The 26,527-nt window shown below is 42.3% G+C and overlaps 1 protein-coding gene across 5 annotated transcripts in view; it reads left to right on the forward strand.

The window, feature by feature from the left end:
* nhsl2 (NHS-like 2) overlaps positions 1-26,527 on the forward strand; it is a 166,966-nt gene that overhangs the window by 119,708 nt on the left and 20,731 nt on the right. For all 5 annotated transcript variants that reach the window (XM_074699116.1, XM_074699115.1, XM_074699117.1 and 2 more), the window contains 2 exons: positions 19,808-19,947; positions 23,160-23,394. In XM_074699116.1, coding sequence (XP_074555217.1) covers positions 19,808-19,947; positions 23,160-23,394 — 375 coding nt within the window. The remainder of the gene's footprint in view (positions 1-19,807; positions 19,948-23,159; positions 23,395-26,527) is intronic.

Raw genomic sequence — 26,527 nt, forward strand, 5'->3', positions numbered from 1 at the left:
TCAAAATGAAAGTGGAAAAACAAACTATAGGCTGATCCAACTTTGATGTAATGTCCTTAAAACAAGTCAGAATGAGGCTCAGTAGTGTGTGTGGCCTCCACCTACCTGTATGACCCGCCCTCTAACACCTGGGCATGCTCCTGATGAGGTGGCGGATGGTCTCCTGAGGGATCTCCTCCCAGACCTGGACTAAAGCATCCACCAACTCCTGGACAGTCTGTGGTGTAACGTGGCGTTGGTGGATGAAGCGAGACATGGTGCCCCAGATGTGCTCAGTTGGATTCAGGTCTAGAGAACGGGCGGGTCAGTCCATAGCATCAACGGCTTCGTCTTACAGGAACTGCTGACACACTCCAGCCACATGAACTCCAGCATTGTCTTACATTAGGAAGAACCCAGGGCCAACTGCACCAGCATATGGTCTCACAAGGGGTCTGAGGATCTCATCTCTGTACCTAATGGCAGTCAGGCTACCTCTGGAGAGCACATGGAGGTTCATGGTGCATTCAGAAGTGACTAAAACATCATCCAGAAAGCTCATGAACTGAGAAGTGGTCTGTGGTCTCCACCTGCAGAACCACTGCTTTATTGGGGGTGTCTTACTAATAACCTATAATTTCCACCTGTTGTCTATTCCATTTGCACAACAACATGTGAAACTGATCGTCAATCAGTGTTGCTTCCTAAATGGACAGTTTGATTTGGTGATTTACTTGGAGTTACACTGTGTTGTTTAAGTGTTCCCTTTATTTTTTTGAGCATTGATTATTTGTTGGACACTGGACACAAGACCAGCTTCGCAGATTTGACAATGTCCTGGCTTCTGTATCCCAGTCCAGCACAAATCTTTGGGTTGCATCTAAATAAAACGTGTGGATGTCATCACAGAATTTTGAGAAGCAACAGTCCATGAATTTAACAGAGGAAATAACCTGCAATGAATTCACTGAGGGAGATAGCTCTCAGTCTGATTCAGCCCCTGGTATGGATCAAGTTTAGAGGATCTGACATCTGTCCATGAGTTAATGCTCATTCACCTCATGTTGGTTCAAGAATTAAAAAAAAAACCCATGACTTTCATATTCGTTCTTCTTCTGCTCCTTCTTTCACGACTTGTTCCAGTTTCCTGTTGTTGTATTGCTCAGGATTCAACACCTTCAAGTGTTTGCGCTGCGCCTAAACTGAATGAAAGAAAAAAAAGCTGGCACCCAGTCCTCCGGCGGGGGCTGAGGTATGTGTAAATAATAGAACAATTCCTATTATGGAGGGTTTTGTAAACTCAGACTGCAGCAGCTCAACCTCAGCCACACCAGCAGCCTCACTCAGCCCTCTGAAAACAAGAAGAAACAACACGTTTCATTTGCAGAGTTATGATTGTCCGTGTGAAGCAGAGATGATGGTGAAAGTTGGTAGTGGTGTACGCTCTTTCATTGAAGGTGTAAGATATCACAGAGAAGGGATGAATGAGCTTCTAAGGCATGACTTGGCTTGCATTGAGTTTGGCGCCCCCTATGGACAAAGGGGTCCGCCTTTTCCTTTACAGTTTTGACCAATGACTGTTCGATTAGTGTTTGTCTTATAGTCTCACCTACGTCTTAAGTATTTGCTGTAGAAAGTGTGGTGAAATCCTGTGATAAAAACTTTATGTTCAGTGGTAGAAGGTTCCAGGAAGAAAAAATAAACCAAAAGGAAGTTCAGACAAGTGGTGAAGTCAAACTTGACCCACATTTCAGCTGCTCTGGAACTGTAGGAGGTGAGGCAGGACACACCTCTGTGTCTGAAACAGACGTAAACTGACATTCTTTGTAAATGATTCTTTATTATTTTATACATTTTGATATTTTACTGGCAATAAGAAACACTGTGATTACGGGCCAATCCCAAAAACACCCTCAAGTAACACCACTGGATTCTTTCTATCTCATCACCTCTAGTCTCTCTCTGGTTGTTAGTTGGTTGGTAGTCAGAGCGACTGTTTCTTTCCTTCCAGACTAAACACATTTTTACAAAGTGATGACAAACTGATGTCAGATTAGGGCAACACATTCACAGCAAACAGACTTCACTACCATTAACTGAATTACATGGGTGATGAGACAGCTAAGCTATGAAAAGCTAACAGCGAACAGTTCAAAGCATGGCTAATATTGATGTGGAGTAACAAAGGATTGGATATCTGATAAAAATATTCATATCATGGGAAATTTGTCAAACCCCTTGGTTTGAAATGAGGTACTTGTTTGTCTTCATTTCAAGGACTGTGTAGACCTTCACCTTGATATTATGGAGAATTGGGACACCCCCTCTCTCCACGTGCACATATGAAACCAAGGGCTAAGGCAGGGGTCTGCAACCTTTACAGCCATTTTTCCTTAGCTCACCTGGATAAAAGTTATTCAGGAGCCACAAAATCTACTTTACCTTCACAGTAAAGACAAAAAGTGTATACATTTGAAACATATAAAAAATCTGGTGAATAATTAGCTGAACGAGAAGAATTTGTGTTTATTAAATTGTACATGTTATGTCAGTATTTTATTTTCAATAAATTTGCAAATATTAAAGATTTAGAAAACTATGTAATATCATAAAGTTCATAAATGGATAATAAGATATTTCAGTAAGTTTGTGATTTTTCAAAAAAAAAAATTACAAAAAAATGGCTAAAAATGCTAAATATTTTAAATTTTAAAACTGTTTTAAAATTTCATAAATTTGCAAAAATATATTAAAAAACTGTCTTTTGACAAACTTGCTCCATTTTAAATTATTTCAAAAATTTTGGGGAAAAATGCAGAAATTAAAAAAAAAAGAAATCTAAAAATTAGCAAAATCTTTAAAAAATTTGAATTTTTATTCCTAAATTTGCAAAAAGTTTATGAAAAAATATATTTCTTAAAATTGCTAAAAGTTTTAAAAATAAGTTAATGATGAGAAAAATATTTTTCTAATAATAAAATTATAAATAAAAATTCTTTAATTTATTATATTTTTTTTTTTTTTTCAAATCTACAGGGAGCCACAGGAAAGGAGTCAGAGAGCCACATGAGCTCCAGAGCCACAGGTTGCAGACCCCTGGGCTAAGGGGTAGAATATTTGGAGGCAGGACAGAGAGGAAATGACGACTTCACAGCAGGTGAAGCTCTTCCAATGTGGCGTTCAGGTCCAGTGATAGCTTTGTAAGCCATGTCTGAGAATAGCATGATGCTACTCCCCCTTCTGCTATCCCCTCTTTTGCTAGGTTAGCACAGCTAGCTCGTCCATCTTATTGGAGATAGATCTTACGTTCCCAATAACGATGGATGAAAGGACAGGTCAATGTTGTCTCTTCTTGGCTCACACCGTAGCACCAGCACGTTGTCCCTCTCCTCAGCCTGCAGGGAACATCAGGCCTAGCACTGGTTGGCATCAACATGCTATAGTCTGCTAACAGCTGATCATGTAGGATCTTTGGACGAACAAAAGGAATAAAAATAGTAAAAAGATCACTGCAAGCATAGCCAGTTTGGTGTCCATGACCAACAGGTGAGTCACAAAAAGTCATGACAGGCTCTAAATATGAAGATGACAAAAAATGAAGAAAGAATTAAAAAGATACGACACCGAACAGAGAGCTGCTGCTCCTTGCAGCCTTAGACGTATTGTTTAACAGAAAATGTAATTTTATAACATTTTCCCACCACGAGTCATCCATTCAGAAACCCTGAGTGAACTGTGGAGTAAAGTTAACTCCCCTCTGAAGTGATATGCCTATAACTCAATGAGTCGTTCCTTATGATTTCAAAACACAGGAATCATCCGCCGTCCTATTCCACGGCTGTTTTTGCAGAGATTTCTGCTCCTCTTTTTGTCTCTGCTTGGAGGAACAAGAGTTTGACTGAGAAAAATAAAAGGAGTTCTGTATCAAACGGAGGAAATTCTGCGCTGCGTATCATCGTTTTCTGGGGGATTTGTTGTAAAATAAAAGTATTACAGAATGATCCTTTAACTCAGATCTCTGAGTGACGACCACTCGTTGATCAGACTCGAGCAAACAACACAGATTGTTAAGTTTTCCTTCTGCTGTGTGTCTGAATAAAGGATGTTTCTATAGTCTTACAGCAGACTCTATATAACCTCCTACATCTGTCTCTGCCTGCACTGTCTTTACTGTGTGTGTGTGTGTGTGTGTGTGTGTGTGTGTGTGTGTGTGTGTGTGTGTGTGTGTGTGTGTGTGTGTGTGTGTTATTGTCTGAGACGCGCTGGCATCTTGTGTTCGATAAGAATAAGATAAATGAAGACGGTCGTGGGAGGACAAAAGCAGCGAGTGTGTGTGTGTCCATTCATCTTTTCTGTCATCTTTTTCCGTTTTCGTCACTTTAAACACCAGCGTTCATGTGTGTGTGTGTGTGTGTGTGTGTGTGTGTGGTTATGTGTGAGTGTATGAGTGTGTGTGTGTTATATAACAGCCTAGCACCCAGCTGTCCTCGGTGTGTCCATCCTCTCCAGCTCTCCTCTCTCCTCTGGCCTCAGCTTGGTTAAATATTCATACTCTGCTCTCCTCACACTCCGTCCTCCATATTTATGAAGCAGGCTGTCGTGCTTGCCGTTAGACAGATCTGCTGCTTTTTCTGCTGAGATTTAACCCCCCCCTCCCTCCCCCTCTCCGGCTGCAGCCACATCTCTGTGATTTGTTTCACTGTGGCTGCTAAGTGGGCAGCGCTGAAATCCAGCCAGGTTGTCCCTCTCCTGCTGATCAGCAGGGAGGACTGATGAGCTGCAGGACGTGAGGCCTCACTTGGATCTCCTGATTTCTGACGCGTGCAGATTCACATCAAGACACTGATCTGATTGAACATTCTGTCCTCTTGTGTTCAACGGTCTCTCAAAACCAACTCAGCAACATGCATCAGTGAATGTGTCTTTTTAATGCTTCTGCGGCCTCCTCCCTGCAGACACATCGACTGCTCCTCCTCTCTGGGCCTGATTTACTGCAGACACATTTGCATGTTGTATATTTCTGTTCTTTGCTCCATTGATCAGCAGAAACATCCGTATCACTCTCTATTATCAGCTCTGAACTTTGTGTTGAAGTGTGGTGACGGTCATCCATTACAGTTTGATGTTTGCTGGTTTTAACCACAGTCCATTAAAAGCCGAGCTGGCCTTTGTGACCTCTTCAGCACCTCTCTTATTCACACACAGACTCAAACACCAGTGGGTGGAGAAAAAATTGTATTCACATGAAAACTAGTCAACTTTACATGCTTTAAAAAAAGATGTTTTAACACATGCAGAACGTCTCTCCTCATCTTTGTCTGTTAAACAGGTTAATATGGACTGTGTGAGGACTACTGTGAATCTGTTTTTAATGTTGGCGCTCTTAGACCGTGAGGCAGAGCTGCCAGCCTCCTTTTAACCCTCTAACGTTGGTTTGTTTTGGCAGTTGAAGATCAGATCTCTAACAACTAATATCTAAAAGTTTATCACACTTAAAACTTGTTTTCAAATTCACTCCTGATCAAAATCTTAAAGGATAAGTTCGGTTTATACAGCTTTTACATTGTTTATAGAATGAAGTAGACCAAAATACTCACCCAGAAGGTTTTCCTGATCGAAGCAGTGTTTCGAGAGATATTTAGATCCAAAATCGTGCAGCGGACGTCCGTATAATGGGATCCATCGGGGCATAGACAGCGCCGCTCCTAAAACTGCATTAATCATCAAAAAATTCCATCATGGTCCACTCCGGGTTAGTCCTCTGCTGCAGTCTGTGTCACTCCAGACAGTGCTGTGTGGCTGTAATGACCTCTGAACTGACGAAGACTTTGTTTACGATTGTCCCTCAAAGAAAGGAGTCAGCTCTCCAGAAAGTACTGCGCATGCACGGAGGGGCAAACGTAAACAAAGTCTTCATCAGTTCAGAGGTCAGTACAGCCACACAGCGCTGTCTGGAGTGACACAGACTGCAGCAGAGGACTAACCCGGAGTGGACCATGATGGAATATTGGTGAAAAACACGAGTTTTTGGACAATTAATAAAGTTTTAGGCGCTGTCTTTGCCCCGATGGATCCAATTATACGGACGTCCACTGCACAATTTTGGCTCTAAATATCTCCTGAAGCACTGCTTGGATCAGATAAGCCTTCTGGGTGAGTATTTTGTTCTATTTCATTCTATAAACAATGTAAAAGCTGTATAAACCGAACTTATCCTTTAAGACCAGTTGAAAAACTGAAAGAAATTTACATTTCGCCCTGTTGGCTCTTGAAAAGGCTCTCGGTAGAGTTTCAAATTGCAAAAGAAGAAATGAAAGTGAGACAAAAAAAATTGAATGAATTAGCAATTTCTTGCAAACAACATTTCAAGGTAAACAGTCTGTTCATCATCTTATCAACAGTTTAAGAGCACAGCCTTTAAAAGAGAAAATCTGAGCAAAAATGTAGATTCAGTGTGATTTTCTGTCAGGTATTTGTGCCATCACTGCTGGGGTTGCATGGTGTAAGACCGACATTTTGAATTTCTTCAAAGTCAAGAGGTAGACCCAAAACCATCTCACCAGAGCTGAGCCTGAGGATCCGATTGGCTGTGTGTAGAGACACAGGACGATCCTGGACCCAAATGAAGGTGGTTACTGGAGCCAACTACAACCCAATAACCATCAGACGCCATCTGAGAGAGAAGAGCTTCAAGAAGAAAACACGTCTTCAAAGACCTCGTCTCCTTCAACGCCACAAACTCTCTGTTTGGACTTTTTCAGAGAGCAGCAAACATGAGACACTGAAAGGTGAAGAAAGTTTGATTCTCTGAGGAGAAGAAACTGAACCTTGACGGTCCTTTCTGAGCTGTGCACTTAAACCTTTGATCAGCTGATGATCAGACTGTTTTAGTTCAGCTGTTGTTTGCAATAAATTGAAATAAATTGCAAGCTCAATTTAATTTTTTTATTTTTTTGACTTAATCCTGTTTCTCTTTTTTTTCCTCCACTTGGTGTCCAAAAAGTTGATGTCCAAAAATTGACCTGCATATTGACGTCTAAGTGGGGTCATGGTTACATGTCCAGATACTGGACCTAATCTGAACGTTGTGTAGACGTGCAGAATTGGTCTGCCAACAGACAGTATATAGATGTGATCTGCACGTCCATCAGACGTTTCATGTTTAGTGGATGTAGCCTACCTTGGAAAAAATGACTGATGGGATTTGCTCCAACTCCCCAACATAAGAGGAATGCCTGTCTTTGTTGATGAGACGTGAGGTACCATGACGGTACGCTGAGATGTGATGGTCTTTATGAGTTTTTGCGACGATTAAGGCTAATAAGTTAGCTTGTTTGTACCCAGTTATCTCCAACTCAGGCATGCATATGTACTCATAAAGGGTTGGTGGAGCCATTTGTGCCAAACACAAGGCCAGAACCTCATCACAATTTTTTTCATTTATTTTCTCGTTTTATCTGCTTTCTCTCTCTGTGGAGGCGCCAAGCTTCATTTAATCTTTCCTTATCGTTTCTGGTGCTGCAGCTCTCTGCCCAGTACTCAAAGCATCAATGCTTCGACCTTTACTCACAGTTGATAAAGCAAGGTGAAGTGATATAACCAACCCAACTTTTAAATGTCACAGTTACTCAGAGGACATCCGAGGACGTCTGCGACCTCTGCAGTGGAAACAGTCAAATAACATTTCCCTCCTCCTGAACCGGCCTGACATTAAAAAAGGATCTGTGGAGAGAGTCCTGAATCTGCAGTCTCCAGATCTGCAGACTGCTGCGGTTCCTTCTGGATCCAGAAAGGACCTACATTTTAGGATTTGGTTTGGCCTTAAAGATCCTTCAAGACCCTCAAAGCCAGACTGCCTCTACATGACGCCTACTGTACGCTCAGATTTAATGCCTGTACAGCACCCTCCATAGAAATGTAAATGTGTAAGCTCAGCTCAGTAACCAGGCAGGTGTTCAGCATCCTTGGCCCAAGTTGGCTGATGAACTGAACTGAACTGAGACCAGTCCTGGTTGTGGTTGTGGATCCAGCCTGGAGCAGGGCGTTTGACAGTGAGGGGAGTCCTTTAAAGAGGATTTAAACACTGTCTGAACTGTTATGAGTGAGTGACCTTTAAAATATCTCTCTTCTGTCTCTGTGGAGTTTCTTTCTGAGCAACGTCCAAGCAGCAACCTCTGGTCTGAGAATATGAGACAATGCTGAAGTGCTAAAATCTGCTGATTCTCGAGTGTTTGCTTGAGGCTGGCTCGAGAAGTACCAGAAGTCACACACACACCAAAGCAGAAATTAACCTATTTACAGTCTAGTTCAAAAAACGTCTCCTGTCTGAGTCGCTAATTTTACTATCAGCACACACTGTACGGGGGTGATTTTTTTGTCCTGCTCAGTGGTTCAGAGGATATTAAGATTACAAGCCGGCCCAATCAGAAGCACAGCTCAGGGTCACGTGAGCAACAGGCACCCCTTAGCTGTACGCAAAGCCCTTGCCACTACCAGCGATAGCCGATGTGCTTCATTTTCCATTTCAGAAATGCAGGAGACTACGTCTGTGTTTTATACAGTCTGTGGCGACGTCCCACAGAATCCGTCAGGACAAACTTGTGTCTTGTTTCTTTCCTTCAGGGTCTTATCGGGAACTTTCTTTCAAACACAGGCTGAAGTGTGACACAACAAAACACTGTGATCTCTGAGACATTTGCATTTAAGCCAACCCGCGCACGTCTCAGATGAACCTGAGGGCCGATCAAACGCCGAGCTGAGGTGGCAGACGCCTGGAGGTGAGAGGAGCAGCTCGTGACAGAGACGTCGAGTCTTTAAATCTGATTCCAGGTTAGAAAAACTGGTGATGTGGAGGAAAGAGTTGACAGGCTGGGTCAGGGTGACCTTGAAAAACAGAAAACTGTTTTTCCTGATTGTTGAAAGAAATTTATTCAAAGACAGGATCAGGATTTTCGGAAGATAGAGCAAATCTCAGGAGGTGGAACAAGTTGGGCTGCTCCTGGCAAACAAAGGCCTGTTCTCCTTGGATCTGGAGACATCACAATTTTTGATATATTGACTAATTATTGTACTCATGGTTACGTTGGTGAGGTTAATGTAGATTCTAGATAGCTAATTTGTTAAAAAAAACACATGGTAATGTGCCCTGTTGCAGCTGAAATGTATAATCAAATACCCTTTTTGAAGCAAATGCTCCTAAGTGCCCTCTTGAAACCCCAAGTTCACACTTAAGTGCTCTTTCTGAGATCAAAACCTCTGCCAAACTGCTCTCTTTGGGATCCCGGACCTGTGCTAAAGTGATCTAGAAAACGTGGATCTTAGTGCCCTCCCTCAGTGATGAGGACATGCTACATTTGCCTTTATGTTTTTGTTTACTTTTTGCCTCTCTCCTTTCAAAATATGTCTGCAGGCCACTGGACTGAGATGAGTTGTTAGCTTCTCCACTCTGAGCTGCACAGATCTGAGCTGTGAGCTCTCATCCTGACTGATTCAGGAGTCCATTTATGACAGATGAGATACCAATCTTAGTTTTTAATCAGTGATGCCAAAAAAAAAATAAATAAAAAAAAAACAACCAAAAAAACTTCTGCTCAGTGATGATGTTTTCTCCACAGAGCAGTTTGTGGAGCGTTCAACTCTTGGTGCATGCTTTGTCTTTCAGACCTTGTCGTATCTGGCTTATTTGCATGTTTTGCTGTGGGAGTATTCTCAATAACACAAAGTCAGACCTTACATTGCTTCCAGTGATGAGATGATGTGAAGATACACGTTTCTGTTGCTGCTCAGTGAAGTCTGCAGTTCTTCAACCTTGAAGAGCTGCATGTGAAGGATGCATTCACTCATTTCTGTATTCCTGATGTCAATGATAAGGGAAGATTGAGATTTAACAGACAGGTCAGTTGAGGTAGAGATGGATTTGATTTTAAAGAACAGAAGTAAGATGTGAGTGGTTACAAAAATCAGGACTGATCCCAGTTCTACCCCCTTAGCCTTTGGTTTTACATATGCATGTGTAGTGAAGTGGTGTTACCATTCTCCATAAGATGAAGATGACGGGCTGCACAGTCCTTGAAACGGAGGAGAACCAGAACCAGTATGATAAGCTAACGTTACAGTATTTGGAAGCTACATTATGTAGCTTCCAAATATAGTCTGAATACCGTAATGTCCAAACAGAATGTCAAGGGGAAGGAGTAGACGAAGGAGAAAGAACGGACTGCAGTCACAAATAGCACCAAAAACTTTGTACCATTTCGTTCACCATCTGCTTTATCTTAACGTCAAATTCACAAAACAAACTGCTCAGAGGACATTAAGCATTGAAAACATCCCCAAAGTTGTGCAGCTCATGTCAGTTTGCACCTGCTTGGTGCATCAAATAAGGTCTTTTCTGGATTATTCGCACACATTTCGTGTTGCAAAATCTGTGCTAACCTTAAGTAAGTCAGGACCTGAGACGTGATAACGCCAAGTGATAACTTTCAGATTTCTGTGATGAGGAAGAAGTGATGTCAAGATGCCGGTTTTAGTGGCTGCTTTCACTCCATAATCAGATCAGGACCCTCTCTGCGGTTTCTAATGACCGACAGGAACCAGGCCGCTAACCGCCAACTCCGTCCTTCTAGGTCACAACCATCAAGCGCACGCATTTCTCCAAACACCAGCCTCCTCTTCCCAGTAATGGATCGATCATTTGTGTGTGTGAAATCAGCAAGACAAAGACATGAACTCAGACTTACATGAAGCATCTGAGGCGGTGAACCTATAACGTACACAGACAAACAAGCGCTCTGAGCGCGCTCAATGAGGGTCTTTGTTAACTTCTGCTCCCCCCACTTTCGTCTTCACCCACAGAAAGAAAGGGTGACCCAAATTTAACACGACTGGGGCACATATTGTCAAGGACGGGTGGGTTTATCTCTGAATGGGCACACTGTACACACACACACACACACACACACACACACACACAAATGCACAAACATGCAGCTGATGTGTGAAAGTTTATCATGCTAACATTCACATTCGATCAGAGTTATGGGTAAAACAGAAGAACAAACACACTTCTACACCCAGAGGACACACAGTCACACCTAAAGAGTGAGAGGAATGCACACCTTTACACTTACACACATTAACACACACACACACTCACACACACACACACACACACACACACACACACACACACACACACACACACACACACACACACACACACACACACACACAATAAACAGGTTAGTGATGCATGAGTGCTTGGATAGCCTGTCTGGACTGAGGGAGGGGGTGGGGTAGATCTGTGTGTGTGTGTGTATGTGTGTTAGTGCATTGGTGGGAGTGACCGACATACCTTTACACTCTGCACACCAATAGCCTCCCTCTCTCCTCTCCCTCCTCCCCCTCCTTCCTCCCCCTCCCTGCTCTCCCTCCCTGCAGTCATGTATCTGAGTGGCACTGGGCAGAGCGGTTATCTGAAGCGTGGATCTGTTTACCTTCCTCTCCTTCTGCTTTAGTGCGGCTGCTTTAAGGGACTCAGTGCACACATCTGCAGCGTGGGTGGGTGTGTGTGTTTGCAAGCTTTTGTCTCGAACTGGAGAAGTTTGATTTGCTTTATCTGGACAAACCTGGACCTAGAGGGGGAAGTTTCCTGATCTTAAATGTGAGTACAAGTTACAGGTTTTGGGATCAGAAGTTGTAAAGAGAGGGTATTGTCCTTTTTTAGTCTTTATTTTGTCCCCCTTGTGCCCCCATAGTATCTTTATATGATTTACAAATCATAAAAAATGTCTCATTTTCTTTCTCTGCTTTTTCAGAAAACACTTATTTCACCCTTTGTCTAAAAGCTGCTGTCACTTTAAGGATCCCTATGCCACAAACCCCTTCCCTCTGATTGGCAAGTTCTATGGAAGCCTGTTGGGTGCTGAGGCATACCTTTGTGTTTGAGGCCTTGTTAAGAGGTCTTTATGTGATGACCTCATCATTAAAGATGGTCTGGAAAAGGTCTAGCTGAGATCTGGCAAAAATAAGTGAAGATCTTTTGAGGGTTTTTGATGACCTGGTTGAGATCTGGGAAAGATCTGCTAAGTATCAGGCAAAAACCTGGCGTGGATCTTTTGAAGATCTGGGTGAGTTCTGGAAAAGTTCAGCCAAAGATTTGGAAAAGATCTAGTAAAGAACTTTTGAAGGTTTTTGAAGATCTGGCAAAGTTCTTGCAAAGTTTTGCTAAAGATCTGGAAAAAGTTCTGGTTTAGATCCTTTAAAGTTTTGGCAAAGATACAGATAGTTCTGGAAAATATTTTGCTATCAAAGTTCTTAAAGAGATCTGGTGAACTTCTATTGGAGATCATTTTTGACATTTGGAAAAGATCTGGCAAAGTTCAGCCAAAGATCTGGCAAAAACCTAGTGACACTGTCAAAGGTTTTTTAAAGATCTTGCTGAGATCTGGCAAAGATGTGGCAAAGTTTTGGCAGAGTTCTGCTAGAGATCCGGCAAAAATCTGGTGTATGTCTGTTTAAGATCTGTAAAAAATCTGACAAAGTTCTGCAAAAGACCTAGAAAAAGTCTGGTTTAGATCTTTTTAAGATTTGGAAAAGTTCTGGCAAGATCTGGCAAAAATCTAGTGAAGATCTTTTGAAGGATTTTTGAAGATCTGAAAAAAAATCTGGCAAAGTTTTGCTAAAGATCTGGAAAAGCCCTGGTGTCGATCCTTTGAATCTGGGGGACATACTGTGAAGGTGTGTCGAATATCTGGTCATCTGTAGGTCAATGTTCAAATATGGGAAAGTTGTAAGAGTCTCAGTTTCACTACAAGTCTCATTACATTTTGATGTTTTTTCTTTTAATCCTCTGCAGAGAAATATTCTGACTTAATGGAAATTCATTTTCACTTGGGTGTCATATGTCAGCCTGGTCTCCTTTTTTGAGCTCTTATCCAAAATTTTACATCTTAAACAAATAAAAACAGAAAACAACAACTGAAGACATGACTTGATAATTAGGAAGCTTCAGGCGAGCTGGTAGTGGTAGTTTCTTGTCTCTTTCCAGTCCAAACTAATTGTCCTGCTGGCTCATAATAAGTTCCTGAACTCACAGAGGCTGGTGTTCATGATGAGAAGCTCTGAAATGTTGAACTGCAGCTTTGAATAAAGAAAAAGGTGAAGAAGCAGGTCTTCCTTGAGGACTAACGTTTCCTCCTGGAGTCATTTATCAGATATTAATGAAAAATCCTGTTTGGATTTCTCAGGTTGAGGAAAGAGGAAGCATCTCTTCCTTGCATCCAGAGTACTGTTTCTGATCCCTCCTCTTCATCCTTCCTCTTCTGCTTCTATTTCCACTTTATGTTTTTGGTCTCATCTGATCCATCTCTCCTTTCCTGACGCTTCATATGTCTTGTTCTCCGCCTACATCTTTTTCTTCTTCTCTTTCCTCTCCTCCTTCTTCCTCACACTGAGACCTTCCTTCTAATTATTTCTATCCTTTCGGTCTCTCGTTAATCTGCCCTTTTCCTCCTCTGTTCTTCATCCCTTTCAGTTTATCCTAGTTTGACCTCCTACTTGTTCCTTCATGTGACTCCTCTTCTTCAAGTTTCTCTCATTTCATGCTCCGTCTTAGTCCCTCTTTAATTAATCCTCTCTTCTTTCTCTTCACCTGCTTTCATGGGAACTTTATTTCGCTCCTCTTCCTGCCTCATCATCATCATCGTCCTCTCCCGTCTTTTTCTTTCTCCCTCTTCAGAGTCTCGCTGACTCTTCACTTCCCCAGATGAGACCTCTTTTGGCTTCTGCTCATTTTTAACTAACTGGCTGATCCGGCTGTTTCTGCACACAGCATCCAGGCAGTTTCATAATCACTTATCTTTAACTCTGCAGAATGGACACTTCTTCATGGGGTGTCATCTGCAGCTGTGGATATAAGGAGCCAGAAATGAAGGAAAGAAAGAAGGTGCATGTCAAAGTCAGCTCTGGGGTCCATTTTCATCCTGTCAAAGGACTTTAAGGGACTCCAGTGCTGTCAGGACACCAGAATTATGATTCAATATGATTCCAGCTTAAAACACCTCCATTTTCAAACGATACCATGTCAAAACCTGAAACATCAGAAAATTAGCAGAAGGAGCAACTTGAAGGAAATTTATAGATTTTATGGAGAATCGAGTCCTGGAGAGGACCTGAACTCATTTATCATTCTCCATAGAACTAAATAGAAGGTATGAAACTGTAAAATAACCTGCCAGACTTTAAAATCTGTGTTATTTAAAGGTTATTCCTAAATGCTACTTCATAGCTTCCTGATCAGGTCAAGCAGTTGGATTGGTTTACAGCACGTCAAAGTCTCTATGGCAACACCACACCAGCTGACGAAGGTTTAGCAGTGAGAAGAGAGATCTGTGTTTTTCTCTGCTGAAAACGATTTCTGTGATTAATTTTGTAGTGATGGTGGACACTGGAGCCTAACTGTCAGACAGAAAAAGGACAGAAGAGCAGAAGAAAGAGAAACAGGAGAGAGATAGAGCACGAGCTAAAGGCTAAAGGGGCTAAACCGTTTGTGCTAATGTTGATTCCAACCCACAGTCAGCAGTTATTCTGCAGTGGTCTGTTTAAACTTGAGAGTCTTTCAATAAAATGAAGAGTGAGGTTATGTTAGCTCTGGTTGGTAGATGACTGGCAGGACATAACCAGGATTCACTAACGTTACACATTTCAGACTCTTAGAGCACCGGGCTGTCAGCTGAGCTAAACATAAACAGCTACCAAACTACAAACAAACTGACAGTGTTTACATGTTGTCACGTTAGCCTACAGATAAGTTGGAACACAGGGCTGCAGATAACGCTACATATAGCCAACTGCTACAACGTTTGCTTGTTGTCACATTTCAAACCGTAGCGCTACGCAACTGTACTGATACATACCTTACCTCTGGGTGCTGTATTCAGTAAAAAGTTGACTTGAATACAGAAAATTTGTTTTTATCCAATTTCCATTTGATTCTAAACAAACCCATGCCTCGCTAAAGTAATTTATGACAGTCTGTGTGAGACTCTGGGCCAGAAGATGGCGAGGCAGTCCAGTTAAAACAGATCTTCCTCATAGCATCTTTAATCTCGTTCACAGTATGCTTCACTTTGGTGTCTCCTTCACCAAGGCTGTGTAGCGGGACACAGCCTTCTCTGAAACAAATCTTGATTGTTCTTGTAGCAAAGAGCCAAATGCCAATCACAGAGAAGATGAATTGCTGGATGTCTTCCATCGTTGCTCTTTGTTTACTGTGTCGCATTTTTCTTCTTCATTGGATATATGTGTCGCACTGCTATGGTGTCACGCGATTATGTAGCTGATGCATCTATCAGCATCTGGCTTACACGCCGTCTACCAAAGAGGACATGGCTGGCTGTGAAAACGCAAACAGGACCAGGATTTACCGATCCGACCCATACCAAACTGCACTGATCCAAACCGGACCATTTGATAGAAATTGGGCTTTAAGAACTCAGAGGGTGTTTGTTCCTGTGCATCAGGGAGCATATGTTATTCTGCGGCTCTGTTATTCCCACTGCTGAACCCACGTGATGCTCATTGGGTTCAATGAGGAGATTTTTTGCATTACAGCATCAATTCCAGCAGATTACACTGGTCAGAGTTTGCACGGCAACACCAGCCTCCGGCTGAATTTGGGGGATTGGAGATGGGATGTTAGCCAGATTTTTGTGCCTTTTAAGCATGCAAACCATCAAAATCTGGCCAAACTTTCAGACTCAACTTTAAATTAATCACATTATGGAAAGAGGGATGTAAAGTTGATAAGTTTGGGGAAAACTGGCACCCAAACAGACTAGGCTTCTGCAGACTTTTAACACCCAAACAGCTGGCTTCTTGACAGGGTCTGCTCTGTTCATTTCTGCATCAGCTCCTTTTGTTTTCCTCTCTTCCTCTTTGCTTTCACACTTAGAGGGGATAACCATTACCCAGGATCACAACACAAAGAAGGGAAATTCACCTAATCAAGATAAGATAAGATAAGATAAGATAAGATAAGATAAGATAACATAAGATAACATAAGATAAGAAAACATAAGATAACATAAGATTAGATAAGATAAGATAACATAAGATAAGATAATACTTATTGTCCGATTGCTCAGAAGTATGTTTTGCACAGTCCAGCTCATACAAACACACACTGTCAATCACATTTGAAATAAAAGCATCCCGTTGAAATCATCTTGTGTTTTCAGAAAAATAACTTGTATAAAAATTCTTAAGATTTAACTGAGCCACACCACAGAGTGTCGTATTTACCACGTTGCTACCTTCATGTGTATTGGGGGTCACAGAGGGCTCAGTAGACCAGACTCTGTCCTTACTTCCTCTTGAGTTTCCAGGACTTCTCCCGTCCTGTAGTGGTTTCTCTGCTGCTGACTCTTTTGGGTTGAGCAGACGGATCTTGCGTCAACAGCAGCGATGATACCAAACGCCATTAAAAAGCAGCTCAAAGCGTGTGGGCGGCTGGACCGCCTCCCCTGGTGTAAGAACACATCATTATCTCTGTGTTTCTGCTGCTGCTGCCGCTGCTGCTGTATATTAATTTCTCATCATGACTCTCCAACACTCCCACGTTGCCTTTCGCTCGCTTAACTCTGACACCTGACAAACTTTCTGTAAACATTTCTGAATGTATTTACCACGCTGTGTTAAAGCAGGAGCAGTGACCTCTCGAGTTTGAATATATTACTGAACAGATACTACAGGAAGCCCAGTATTAAATGAAACAGAGCTAATTCAGCAGTTAGCTTCAGAAATGTTTGGTGCTGCAGGGGTTACCATGTTGTTTTTTAACCAGAACTGACCATATTTGAACAAGAGGGTAGAGCTTGAAAAAATGTTTGTTACAAAAGTATAGAACAATAGGCATTGTGCCCAGGCAAGCCTGACATATATCTGGCTAAAAATCAGGTTGTATGTAAATTTCCAGTTACCGTAGAGTGACATGCTATACGATACCACTGAATGTCCCAAACTGTTCATTTTCATTGTTGCTGTGTGGTTAATGTTAAGGATTATTGATGTTTTTAATTGTGGCCTGATTTTTTTCACGCTGAATGCAATGACGTGTGACCGTACAAGAGTGTCCTTTTAAAGACAGGATGACAGCTCTTTCAGCCTTCTCCACACCACTGCTGTGTGCTGCAGCAGAGATATAACACACTGAATGGACTGAAATGAATCTCTTGCGCAAGAGTATTTACACTTTTTGTGTTCAGTGATGAAAGTTGAATTTTTGCTTGAAAACCTAGGTTTTATCATCACATGCGAACCGTGAGAATATCAATGCAGTTTTTCTTTGTATGTTAGCGTAGCGCTAGGTTTTTTATACTGGAGCTCCTGAGGACAGTTGGTCAAATAATTTAATCTGGATCAAAATTATCTGGATTCGGTAATCCCATTTCTTGCTATCCAGGATGAAGTAATCTGTCTCAGTTTTATGCTGGTTTTTCAAAGCAACACTGGATTGGATCACCCTGATCTGGATACAGCTTTCAAGATTACCAAATCTGGATTACCAGTGGTCTAAATGGGACAACATATCACAATGTGGGCTACCAGCTCTGTAAAGAACCACAGATAGTAGAGCCAACATGGGGTCATCATAGGTTTTTTTTTTCATTCATTCATTCGTTCATTTTCTGAACCACTTCTCCTGTTCAGGGTTGTGGGCGGCTGGAGCCTATCCCAGCTGTCATTGGACGAGACGCAGAGTACACCCTGGACTGGTCACCAGTCAATCACAGGGCTAGCACATGGACAGACAACCATTCACTCACACATTCACACCAAGCAGCAACCTCCGGTCTAAGAATATGAGACAATGCGAAAGTGCTAAAATCTGCTGTTTCTGGAGTGTTCGCTTGAGGCTGGCTCCGGAAGTACCAGAAGTCACATACACACCAAGCCAAAAAAAGCCATTTTCAAAGCAGTAATTAACCTATTTACAGCCTGGTTCAAAAAACATCTCCTGTCTGAGTCACTAATTCTACTACTGGCACCCACTGTACGGGGGGTAAATTTTTTTCTTACTCGGCCGTTCAGAGGATATTAAGATTGCGAGCTCCCCCAATAATAGGCACAGCTGAGGGTCACGTCGGTGTATGAACCGCCGGTTCAGCCCGCCGACGGCTGTCAACGGCCGTGTAAACATCAGCGGACCGGCCGTTCTGGACTTCTCCAGATCGTCCAGATGGCCAGTCCGCCCCTGGCTGTAGGCGAAGCCCTTGCCACTGCCAATATATATTTGACCTATTTTAAAGTTTTACTACATTTTCTTCCTGAAATCCACATTAAAATCCTGCCCTTTGTTGGTATCAGGATAATCTTGTTTTTTGGATCAAAGTGATCCAAATCCCACTAAAAAAGTTCTGAACAACACAAACTGAAGGTTTGATCCTGATTGAAACCAGGATTGGATTACGTGATCTAATCCAATTTTGAAATCCTTCTTTCTCTTTTCAACAACCCATTTTCAGAATTTAATCCAATCCGATAACAAAAATCCTTCCCCCTCCCCCGCTTGCCATTAAGTCACAGCACTCAGCTGTGCATCATACCCAGCCACCTCATGCCAATACAGACTTGATGTGCACAGAGCCCATCAACTTTTTACTTATCATTTAGACATCATTTATTTGTGAGGAGGAATGATTTACACTAGTTTGGTTTTGTAAACAAGCTTAATTCTTGTAAAAAGTAGTCTCCAAGCTAATAGGCGGCTAGTCGGCATTCTGCTCAATTGGAGGCCTGCTCGTGCAAAGCCGAAAAACTTTTGAAAAATAATACCAAAATGCACAAGAGACTAATTTAGGAAGGCTAGAAGGACAGTTACCTGAGCTCATGCTAAGTCTGTGACTAAAAATAATTGCCCTGGCAAGGTCAGTTTAGGTTAAAATGTTACCGTAGTTGGATCTGTTTGAGTGTGTGTATGAATTCTGTGATTGTGTGTGTGTGTGTGTGTGTGTGTGTGTGTGTGTGTGTGTGTGTGTGTGTGTGTGTGTGTGTGTGTGTGTGTTTGTGTTTGTGTGTGTATGTGTGTGTGTGTTCCCAAAATATGATAAAGCCAAATCTCTTTAAATTCAATCTTTTCTTCTTTTGTTGAATCATTTTTCTAATTTTTCTTTTTAAATGACAACGATCAAAGGTCCCCGCTTGGTCAGTAGTTTTTATCATCCCCTGTTTGTGCTAAAAACCAGTTTGAGTGTGTGAGCAAAATGGAGCTTTAGGGATGAGTGGAGATTGGGGACGAGGTCGGGAGTGTGTTTTGGGGTAAAGGATTGGCTGAGGAGTTGTGAGGGGGAGATTTGTGTGTGTGTGTGTGTGTGTGTGTGTGTGTGTGTGTGTGTGTGTGTGTGTGTGTGTGTGTGTGTGTGTGTGTGTGTGTGTGTGTGTAGTAGGAAGAAGGGGGCGGGGTTAGGGGTTAGGAATCTGTTTACAAAGGCCTGAGGGAGGGTTGTCTGAGCAGCCAGAGTCGGGGAAAAAGAAGTCTCAAGTAGAAAAGAAGCCCAGAGGCAGGAGAGAAAAAAGGTCGGGGAAAGAAAGATTTGAAGAGAAGGAAGGAGGAAAGGAGGAAAGGAAGTGTGACAAACTTCAAGATTCGCAGAAGGGAAACTTCAGGGTGATGCAAAGCAGCAGCCGTGCCACCTCTCTGCTCTTGGCCATGCAAATAGGATCTGTGGTGTGTGTGTATCTGTGTGTACGAGTTTGATTGCGTGTGTGCTGCACAAATGTAAATCTACATCTAAAATCTCTCCAACCGTCCGTCTGTTTCTCTGTGCAGATTTTGAGGAGCAGTTGTACGACACCAAGCTGACCGGCCAGACCTTCCGGCATCCGTCTCTGAGCTCTGACGACACCTCCACCTCACTCAGCCGCTCACCCATCTCCCTCAACAACAAGAGGCCAGACTTCATTTTCCTGGTAAACACACACACACACACACACACAGATATGCATACAGGCTTGTTTGAGTTGAAGTCTCCATTGCACAACACGTCATCTCTCCGGTAAACAAACACTTTCATATTCACAACTATCTATGTCATTTCCACTGTTCTTATTCCATCATGGCTCCTCTTTCACTTCCTGCGGTCTCTGAACAATCAGAGCAGATGCTTTGCAGCGTTACACACACTCTGTGTCCACTTTACTCATCCTCCTCACTTTTCTCTCTGAACACCTGAGCACAGATATCAAACTCTCTCCCTGCTCGAGCGCTCTCTTCTCCTACACTTTTATTTATTTATGCTTCACAGTTTCTGTCTGAACTTATCCAGAAGGTGCTGCTGAAAATAAATCCAGTGTTTCCAAGTCAATCGTGACCCTGACTATAAATATGTCTTTCTGATTGGTTGCTTGAAGTCTTATATTTTCCTGTTTGGTGCCTCTTCTTCTGTATGTTTTTTACTCTTAAAACAAATTTTCACAGGTTTTCACTGTCCATTGAAAATATTCAGCATGTTCAGGAGAATTGTACCTGCGCTTTTCACTTTTCTAAACCTTTTACTTTTTAAAATATTCAGCATTCTTGAAAATGTTTTGGCCCACTAAAATGAATGGAGATGATCCATCACCATGAAAACCACCAAACCACACAGGTGATGATGTCATAATGACACACTGCTGATGATGTCATGAGGAGTAACACTTAGGGTTCCAAACAGAGGTAATGTATAGGATTGGTGCTATTGTTTATCTCTGCTTCCCAGTACCATAGAAACCAAACACCTTATGATGTCATAAGGGTTCCCAAAGGTATTTATAGGACTGATGCTAGAGTTTAGCTCTGCTACCCATCACAAAGGAAACCTCACACTTAATGTTGTCATAAGGTTATGGTTAGGACTGGTGCTATTATTTAGCTCTGCTCCCCATCACCATGGAAACCAAACACCTGAAGATGATAGGCTTGAACATATGGAGTTCCAAGGCTATGGTTAGGACTAGAGCTGTTAGGGTTAGGACTTAGCATTTCAACATCCTGCATTTGCTGCAAGGAACTGGACCACCCCCCCACACACACACCCCACCCCCATTTTAAAGACTCTCTTAGTTTTAGTCTGTAACACTGCTTCTCTTTACTCTTCCCACTAAATGTCTGTTTCCCTGTCACTGATATTGTTTCAGCTAACATTTGTGTTGTGACAAAACGCCTCATTGCTTTGTTCGCTCGGCTGAATTATCCAGAAACCATTGTACAGAACGTCCCGCCCCCTCTTTTTGGATTTGTCAGAATTACTCATCATCCTTTTCACACGCTCAGCAGGTCTCCATAAATAAATGCCAAAGCATTTAGCGTCTCCACCATGGAAATATCACTCACACTTCAAACAGACAATTACATAAGTGCTGTTTATTAGTCAGCTCGGGCTCTTTGGACGTGCTGGAGTTATTTAAGAGTCAGAGACGGGCTGGAACAATGGGTTTAAGGACTGATCCATCAGATCAAACTGAACGATTGAATAAAAAAGTCTCTGCAGCTCAAATTGTTCCAGGTCATTTCCTGAAATGTGCCGTTACAGTGGCTCGATGGACTCGCTCTGTGATTGGAGATGCTACGTTAACGTTCCTCTCTGAGTTTGGGTTAATTTCAATCATACTTTTGAGGATTCCCACGAGACCACCCCTGGGATCTGAGATTCTACATCGGTTTCATCAGACAGGAGTGTTTTTCCTGCAGCTCAGCAGCCTCGGAGCAGTCTGGATTTCAACGGATGAACTCCTCAGATTTAACGCCGAGCAGCTGATACCGCTGGCCTCCCAGCTGGGATTACAACTGTCTGTTGACACCAGGATCAGAATCATCAATGTCTGTGCCTCATGTCTGAACCTGTCCCTGCTGGCTAATCAGATCCCAACCTTTATCTTTCTCCGCTCCTCTGTTTTTTATCTCACCAAAGTGAACAGTTTTACCCTCTTAAGCAAATAGTCTCTCCTCCAACTTTCAGACCGATGAAGAATAAGAAGTACTCAATGTTTATTTTCCTCCTCTCCTCTTATCTTCTCCAACCTCCCCTCTGAAGTCTGGCGCTGAAGCAGCTTTAAGAGGACAAACAATTTATTTTGGTGGGGTGTGATGAGCAGATGACCTCAGCCGGGGCTCCTCTGCTCAGAGTTTTCTCTTGTATTGATTTCTCCTCTAATTGAATCTGAAGTTTGTTTAGGTTTTTCGTGCCTCCAAGTTTGTGATGGATGGTACCCAAGGCGCTGCGTTCACCATTTGTCAGTCTGTCCTTGGTAGTTTTGGAAAGCTGTGAGGGACTGACTTTAAATTCTGGAGTAGAGTCCACTGAGGCTCAGAAATGATGCGGGGAAAGATTGGCAGATCTCATATCTGTCCCCGTTAGGACAGGCTTCCACCAGATCCATGTTTGGTCCGTCTCTAGAGGCTAATTCTAAAGCTTCTGTGATGGTAAAAACCAAATGGACCCGTCTTATAAACAGAGTGCTGTGCCTTTAAGTGCAGCAGAGGGTCCAGGCACGGATCGGCATGACTCTAGGACTCTTAGGGGCCTTTTACAGACAACGGTTTTAGTTTGAAACGCAAAAGTTTTGTTGCGTTTCAGCCTCATGTTTACACGGAAACGGCGTTTCAGTTGACCTAAAACGCAAACTTTTGAAATTGGCCTCCAGAAAGGGATTTCTCTGAAATGCTCCCGACACCATCGCAGTGTAAACAGTAAGCCGGCGTTTTCAGTGGAAACGCTGACGTCACACTCTGCCTCATGCGCGCATACAACAGGACAACAGTACCATTGTTACGATTGTCGTGAACTACCGTGTTGTGCTTGTGCTGCTCAATCTGCTGAATCTGCTGACTGTCTTTAACAAAATGAGCATCTGTTGCTGCACTTCTGCTCTTAGCATTCTCCAATACACCAGATGATCAGTTCAACTCTACTTCAGTGGAGATCTACCAAAAGCGGCTTCTCAACAAAAAAAGTTATAGCACCGCCTACAGGCCTGGCATACGTACTGCAGTGTTTTCAGTCCATCAGCGTTTCCATGGAAACAGAAATTTTTTTCACAGCGTTTTAGCGTTTTCAGATGAAACATTGTCGTGTAAACAGGGCCTAAAACAGATATTGACAGGTTCTGGAATCATAATCTGACTCTCCTTCTTCCTCTTCCAGCCAGCGTCCAAACAGCTCTACGATGATGAAACCACCTCCTCTGTGTTTGGACTGAGGTCCCTGACCAACCCCTCCCCCTCCCCGTCCCCGTCGCCCTGCGGCTCAGATCGCCCCCCGCTGGGCTGGAGCAGTAACAACAGCAGCAGCAGCACCGCCACCTCAGGGCCGCCTGTTGCTGAGAAACCACGCTGGCACCTTGGGAGACCTGGACACTTCTTGCCCCTGGACATCACAGGTAGGAAAGGAAACTGATATCACTGCACACCACATCTCAGGTTTTGAGTATAAAGAATGTTTCTGAAGAGTCCTCTTTCCCTTAATATTCTCAATTATCAGAACACTAGTGTGAAGGCAGCTCAATGTATGAAGCTCTAAAAGCCCACGTCAGATTCCCCCAAGGACACAGTGAACCATGCTGTTGGTTGTCTTATTGTATTCTGTCTCATCATTTTATATTCCTTTCTGGAGTATCATAGCTACTGAATAGTGTCTCTTGGCAACATATCACATCCTTTCTTATTTCTCTTCCTTTTTGTATCAAGTCTGACTGAATTTTTACATATCTAATGCATCGTATGGTATCTCTTTGCATCTTTTTGTATCTTCTTGCGGTTATGTCACCAATCTAGGGGAAAAAGGGGCACAAGATATTTAACCCTCTCCACCCTCTCACCCCCAACCAAGTTCAACGAACAAGGTTTTCAGGAATGTAAAAGAAGCAGTTTATTTCACTTGGCAGAGAGCAATGCCTAAAACAACAAACAAACAGGCCCTGAGTCTCCTGAACTGATATATCAAACAATAAAATCTTAAAAACAAAAGACAGGTTTCTTACCTATTACTGCAAAAAAAGCAGAAGGAAACAGAGCTACGAATTTACAATCAAGCTAACAATCATAGCTGACAGTAGTACTTCCAATTGGAGTGTGGCAAACACCTCTCCCACCAATCCCTGTCCTCGAACCCAGGGACCAATCCCTGTTAGCTCATGCAGCCAACCCCTGCTCTCTGTCTATCGCACCCACACACACACACTCCCACACACACTCCCACACTCATAGGGGAGAAGACAAAACAAACATAAGCAAACAACCCACATGCAAAATGGCATAACATTGCATCTTTTTGTTTCTTGCATCGTTTTATATTTTCTTGCATCTATTTTTTTCATCTACTTGCATGATTTCCGTCTACTCTCATCTCTTTGTATCTTCTTGCATCTTCTTGTTTTGATATGTATCTTCTTGCATCTTTTTTTATCTTCTTTCATTTTTCTCATCTTCTTGCATCTTTTGTATCTTCTTGAATCTTTATGTATCTTCGAGCATTATGTTATGTCTTCTTGCATCACATCTTTTTGCATCTTTTAGTATCTTTTTGCATCATATCATGTCATCCTCTTTACTTTTTGTTTTTTTCATGCATTGTATTGTACTGTTTTGAGTCTTCTTCCATCGTACCTTAGTGTGTCATACTTCATTTCATTATGAAGCACTGTATCCTTTCATTTTGTATCATATGACCTGGTGTCGTAACAGACTTGATGTTTTAGCTTAAATTGTTTCTCTTCCCAAGTACCTTCCACAAGCTTTCTAGATCTTCTTCAGTTGTGTCTTTGTAAACAGATCACAGTGGAAAACAAATCAGAAACTGAATGACGTGGGACTGATTCATTAGATTGAAGTGGTTTAAATTTGGCCTAATGTTTCTGAGGATGTTTGTTGTCGAGTTTTTGATCTTCTGCTGAAAGAAACTCTAGACTTAGACAGCCCTGAAAGACTTCTTTGAATCTCCCTTGTTCCTGCCTTAGAAGTCTTTTGACTTCAGACTCTCTGTGAGTTCATGAAAGTTTAATCTGCTGGCCCTGTCTGATGTTGAGCCTTCAAAGTAGAAGAAGAAGAGCAGAGCACGGACTGCGTGTGACCACAGGTGATGGCGTATGATGTTTTTAGTCCCAGCTTTGTGTTGAAGGAGCAGTTTGTGGCAGCCTTGTGTAAAAGGTCACATGATCGATGAAGAGTGGGAGGAGAGGGATGGAGGTTAATCAGAGGGTGTTGTCAAAGAAAGGTGTTTATCGACTGTGTTTGCTTTTGATTGAATTAACGACTGTGATATGAAAAGTTCTCCAATGTCTAAAATGAAACCCAAAAATGAGATCATAGTGAAACTGATCTGCACAAGCTGGATGTCTAACCTGAAGACTGATGTGCAACAGCCTCTGCAGGCGGGCTTTCAGACCTGGATAACTGAACTAACTGCTGTCGTCAATGCTTAAAAGCAAACCCTGAGTGACAGCACTTGTTGGCCTTCAAAAATTGCTATTCTCCTATTCAACGAAAATTTACTGGTAGTGACACGTGAAATGTCCAAATTACTTAAAAAAAACTTTTTTTAGACGTTTTGCCTATGAAGTGTGCTCCAACTTAGCTACTTTTTCATTATACTCGGCGACTTTTTCAGACACTTCTCCTTTTTTTTTCTTTTTTTAAAAAGCGATAACCAAAAAACACAAACACTGATCCAGTGTCATGTCTCAAGAACAAGGGCAAGGCTTGAGCCACATTTTTCAGTACAAAACTCCACCTGAGTCCACAACAACAAAAAACTGAACCCAGCTTTAGCCTTAGCCTATGATCCTGTTATTACAGCCTGTCTTTGACTCGGATTACACACGAGAACCTAAAAATGACTGGAAAAGTAATAATTCCATTTTTTTGCTTTAAGTTGGATAGAAATGGTCATAAAGCATGGCTAGCTGCTTCTTAATTCCTTATGTTGCATTTCTCACATTACACAATCAGTATCTCCAGTAAACTCCTAGTTAGCCTATTAGCTTATTAGCTATCATTAGCAGCTCACAGTCATATTCCTCCAAACTAAACACCAACAAATACTCTGCATTCAAATGAGCTGTGTAACTGACCCATTGATGATTCTGGTCGTCATAAGCTGATGGATCCAGCTGTAAGTGCTGTTCACCTTCAAATTTAACATCTGGCCATCACGCTTTAGTAGACTTGTAGTCAAGACCGCCTCAGCCGAGACCAAGACACTACCAAGACCAGAAGGTAACGAGACCAAGACAAGACCAAGACTAAGACCGATACAGAACAAGCCAAGACCAAGACTTAGTCAAACCGAGACCAAGACCGAGACCGAGACCAAAAAAAGAAAAAAAGAAAGAAACAGTCTAGAGTTGGAGGTAATATTACACCATAATCTGCATGAGTTGAAGAGCAAAAGCACCACCCTGGGGTTCAGCTGCATGGTATAAATATGAAATTGTATTCCAGCACAGACAGTGCATGTCTTGTGTGTGAACTGTGAATTAATGTGTCCGTCGTGGTATGGCTGCGTCCCAGTTCAGG

The sequence above is a fragment of the Halichoeres trimaculatus genome, unplaced genomic scaffold (assembly GCF_033239565.1).
Source record: "Halichoeres trimaculatus isolate MK-OKI-2021-1 unplaced genomic scaffold, fHalTri1.1 fHalTri1_scaffold_22, whole genome shotgun sequence".
NCBI classification, from domain to species: Eukaryota; Metazoa; Chordata; class Actinopteri; order Labriformes; family Labridae; genus Halichoeres; species Halichoeres trimaculatus.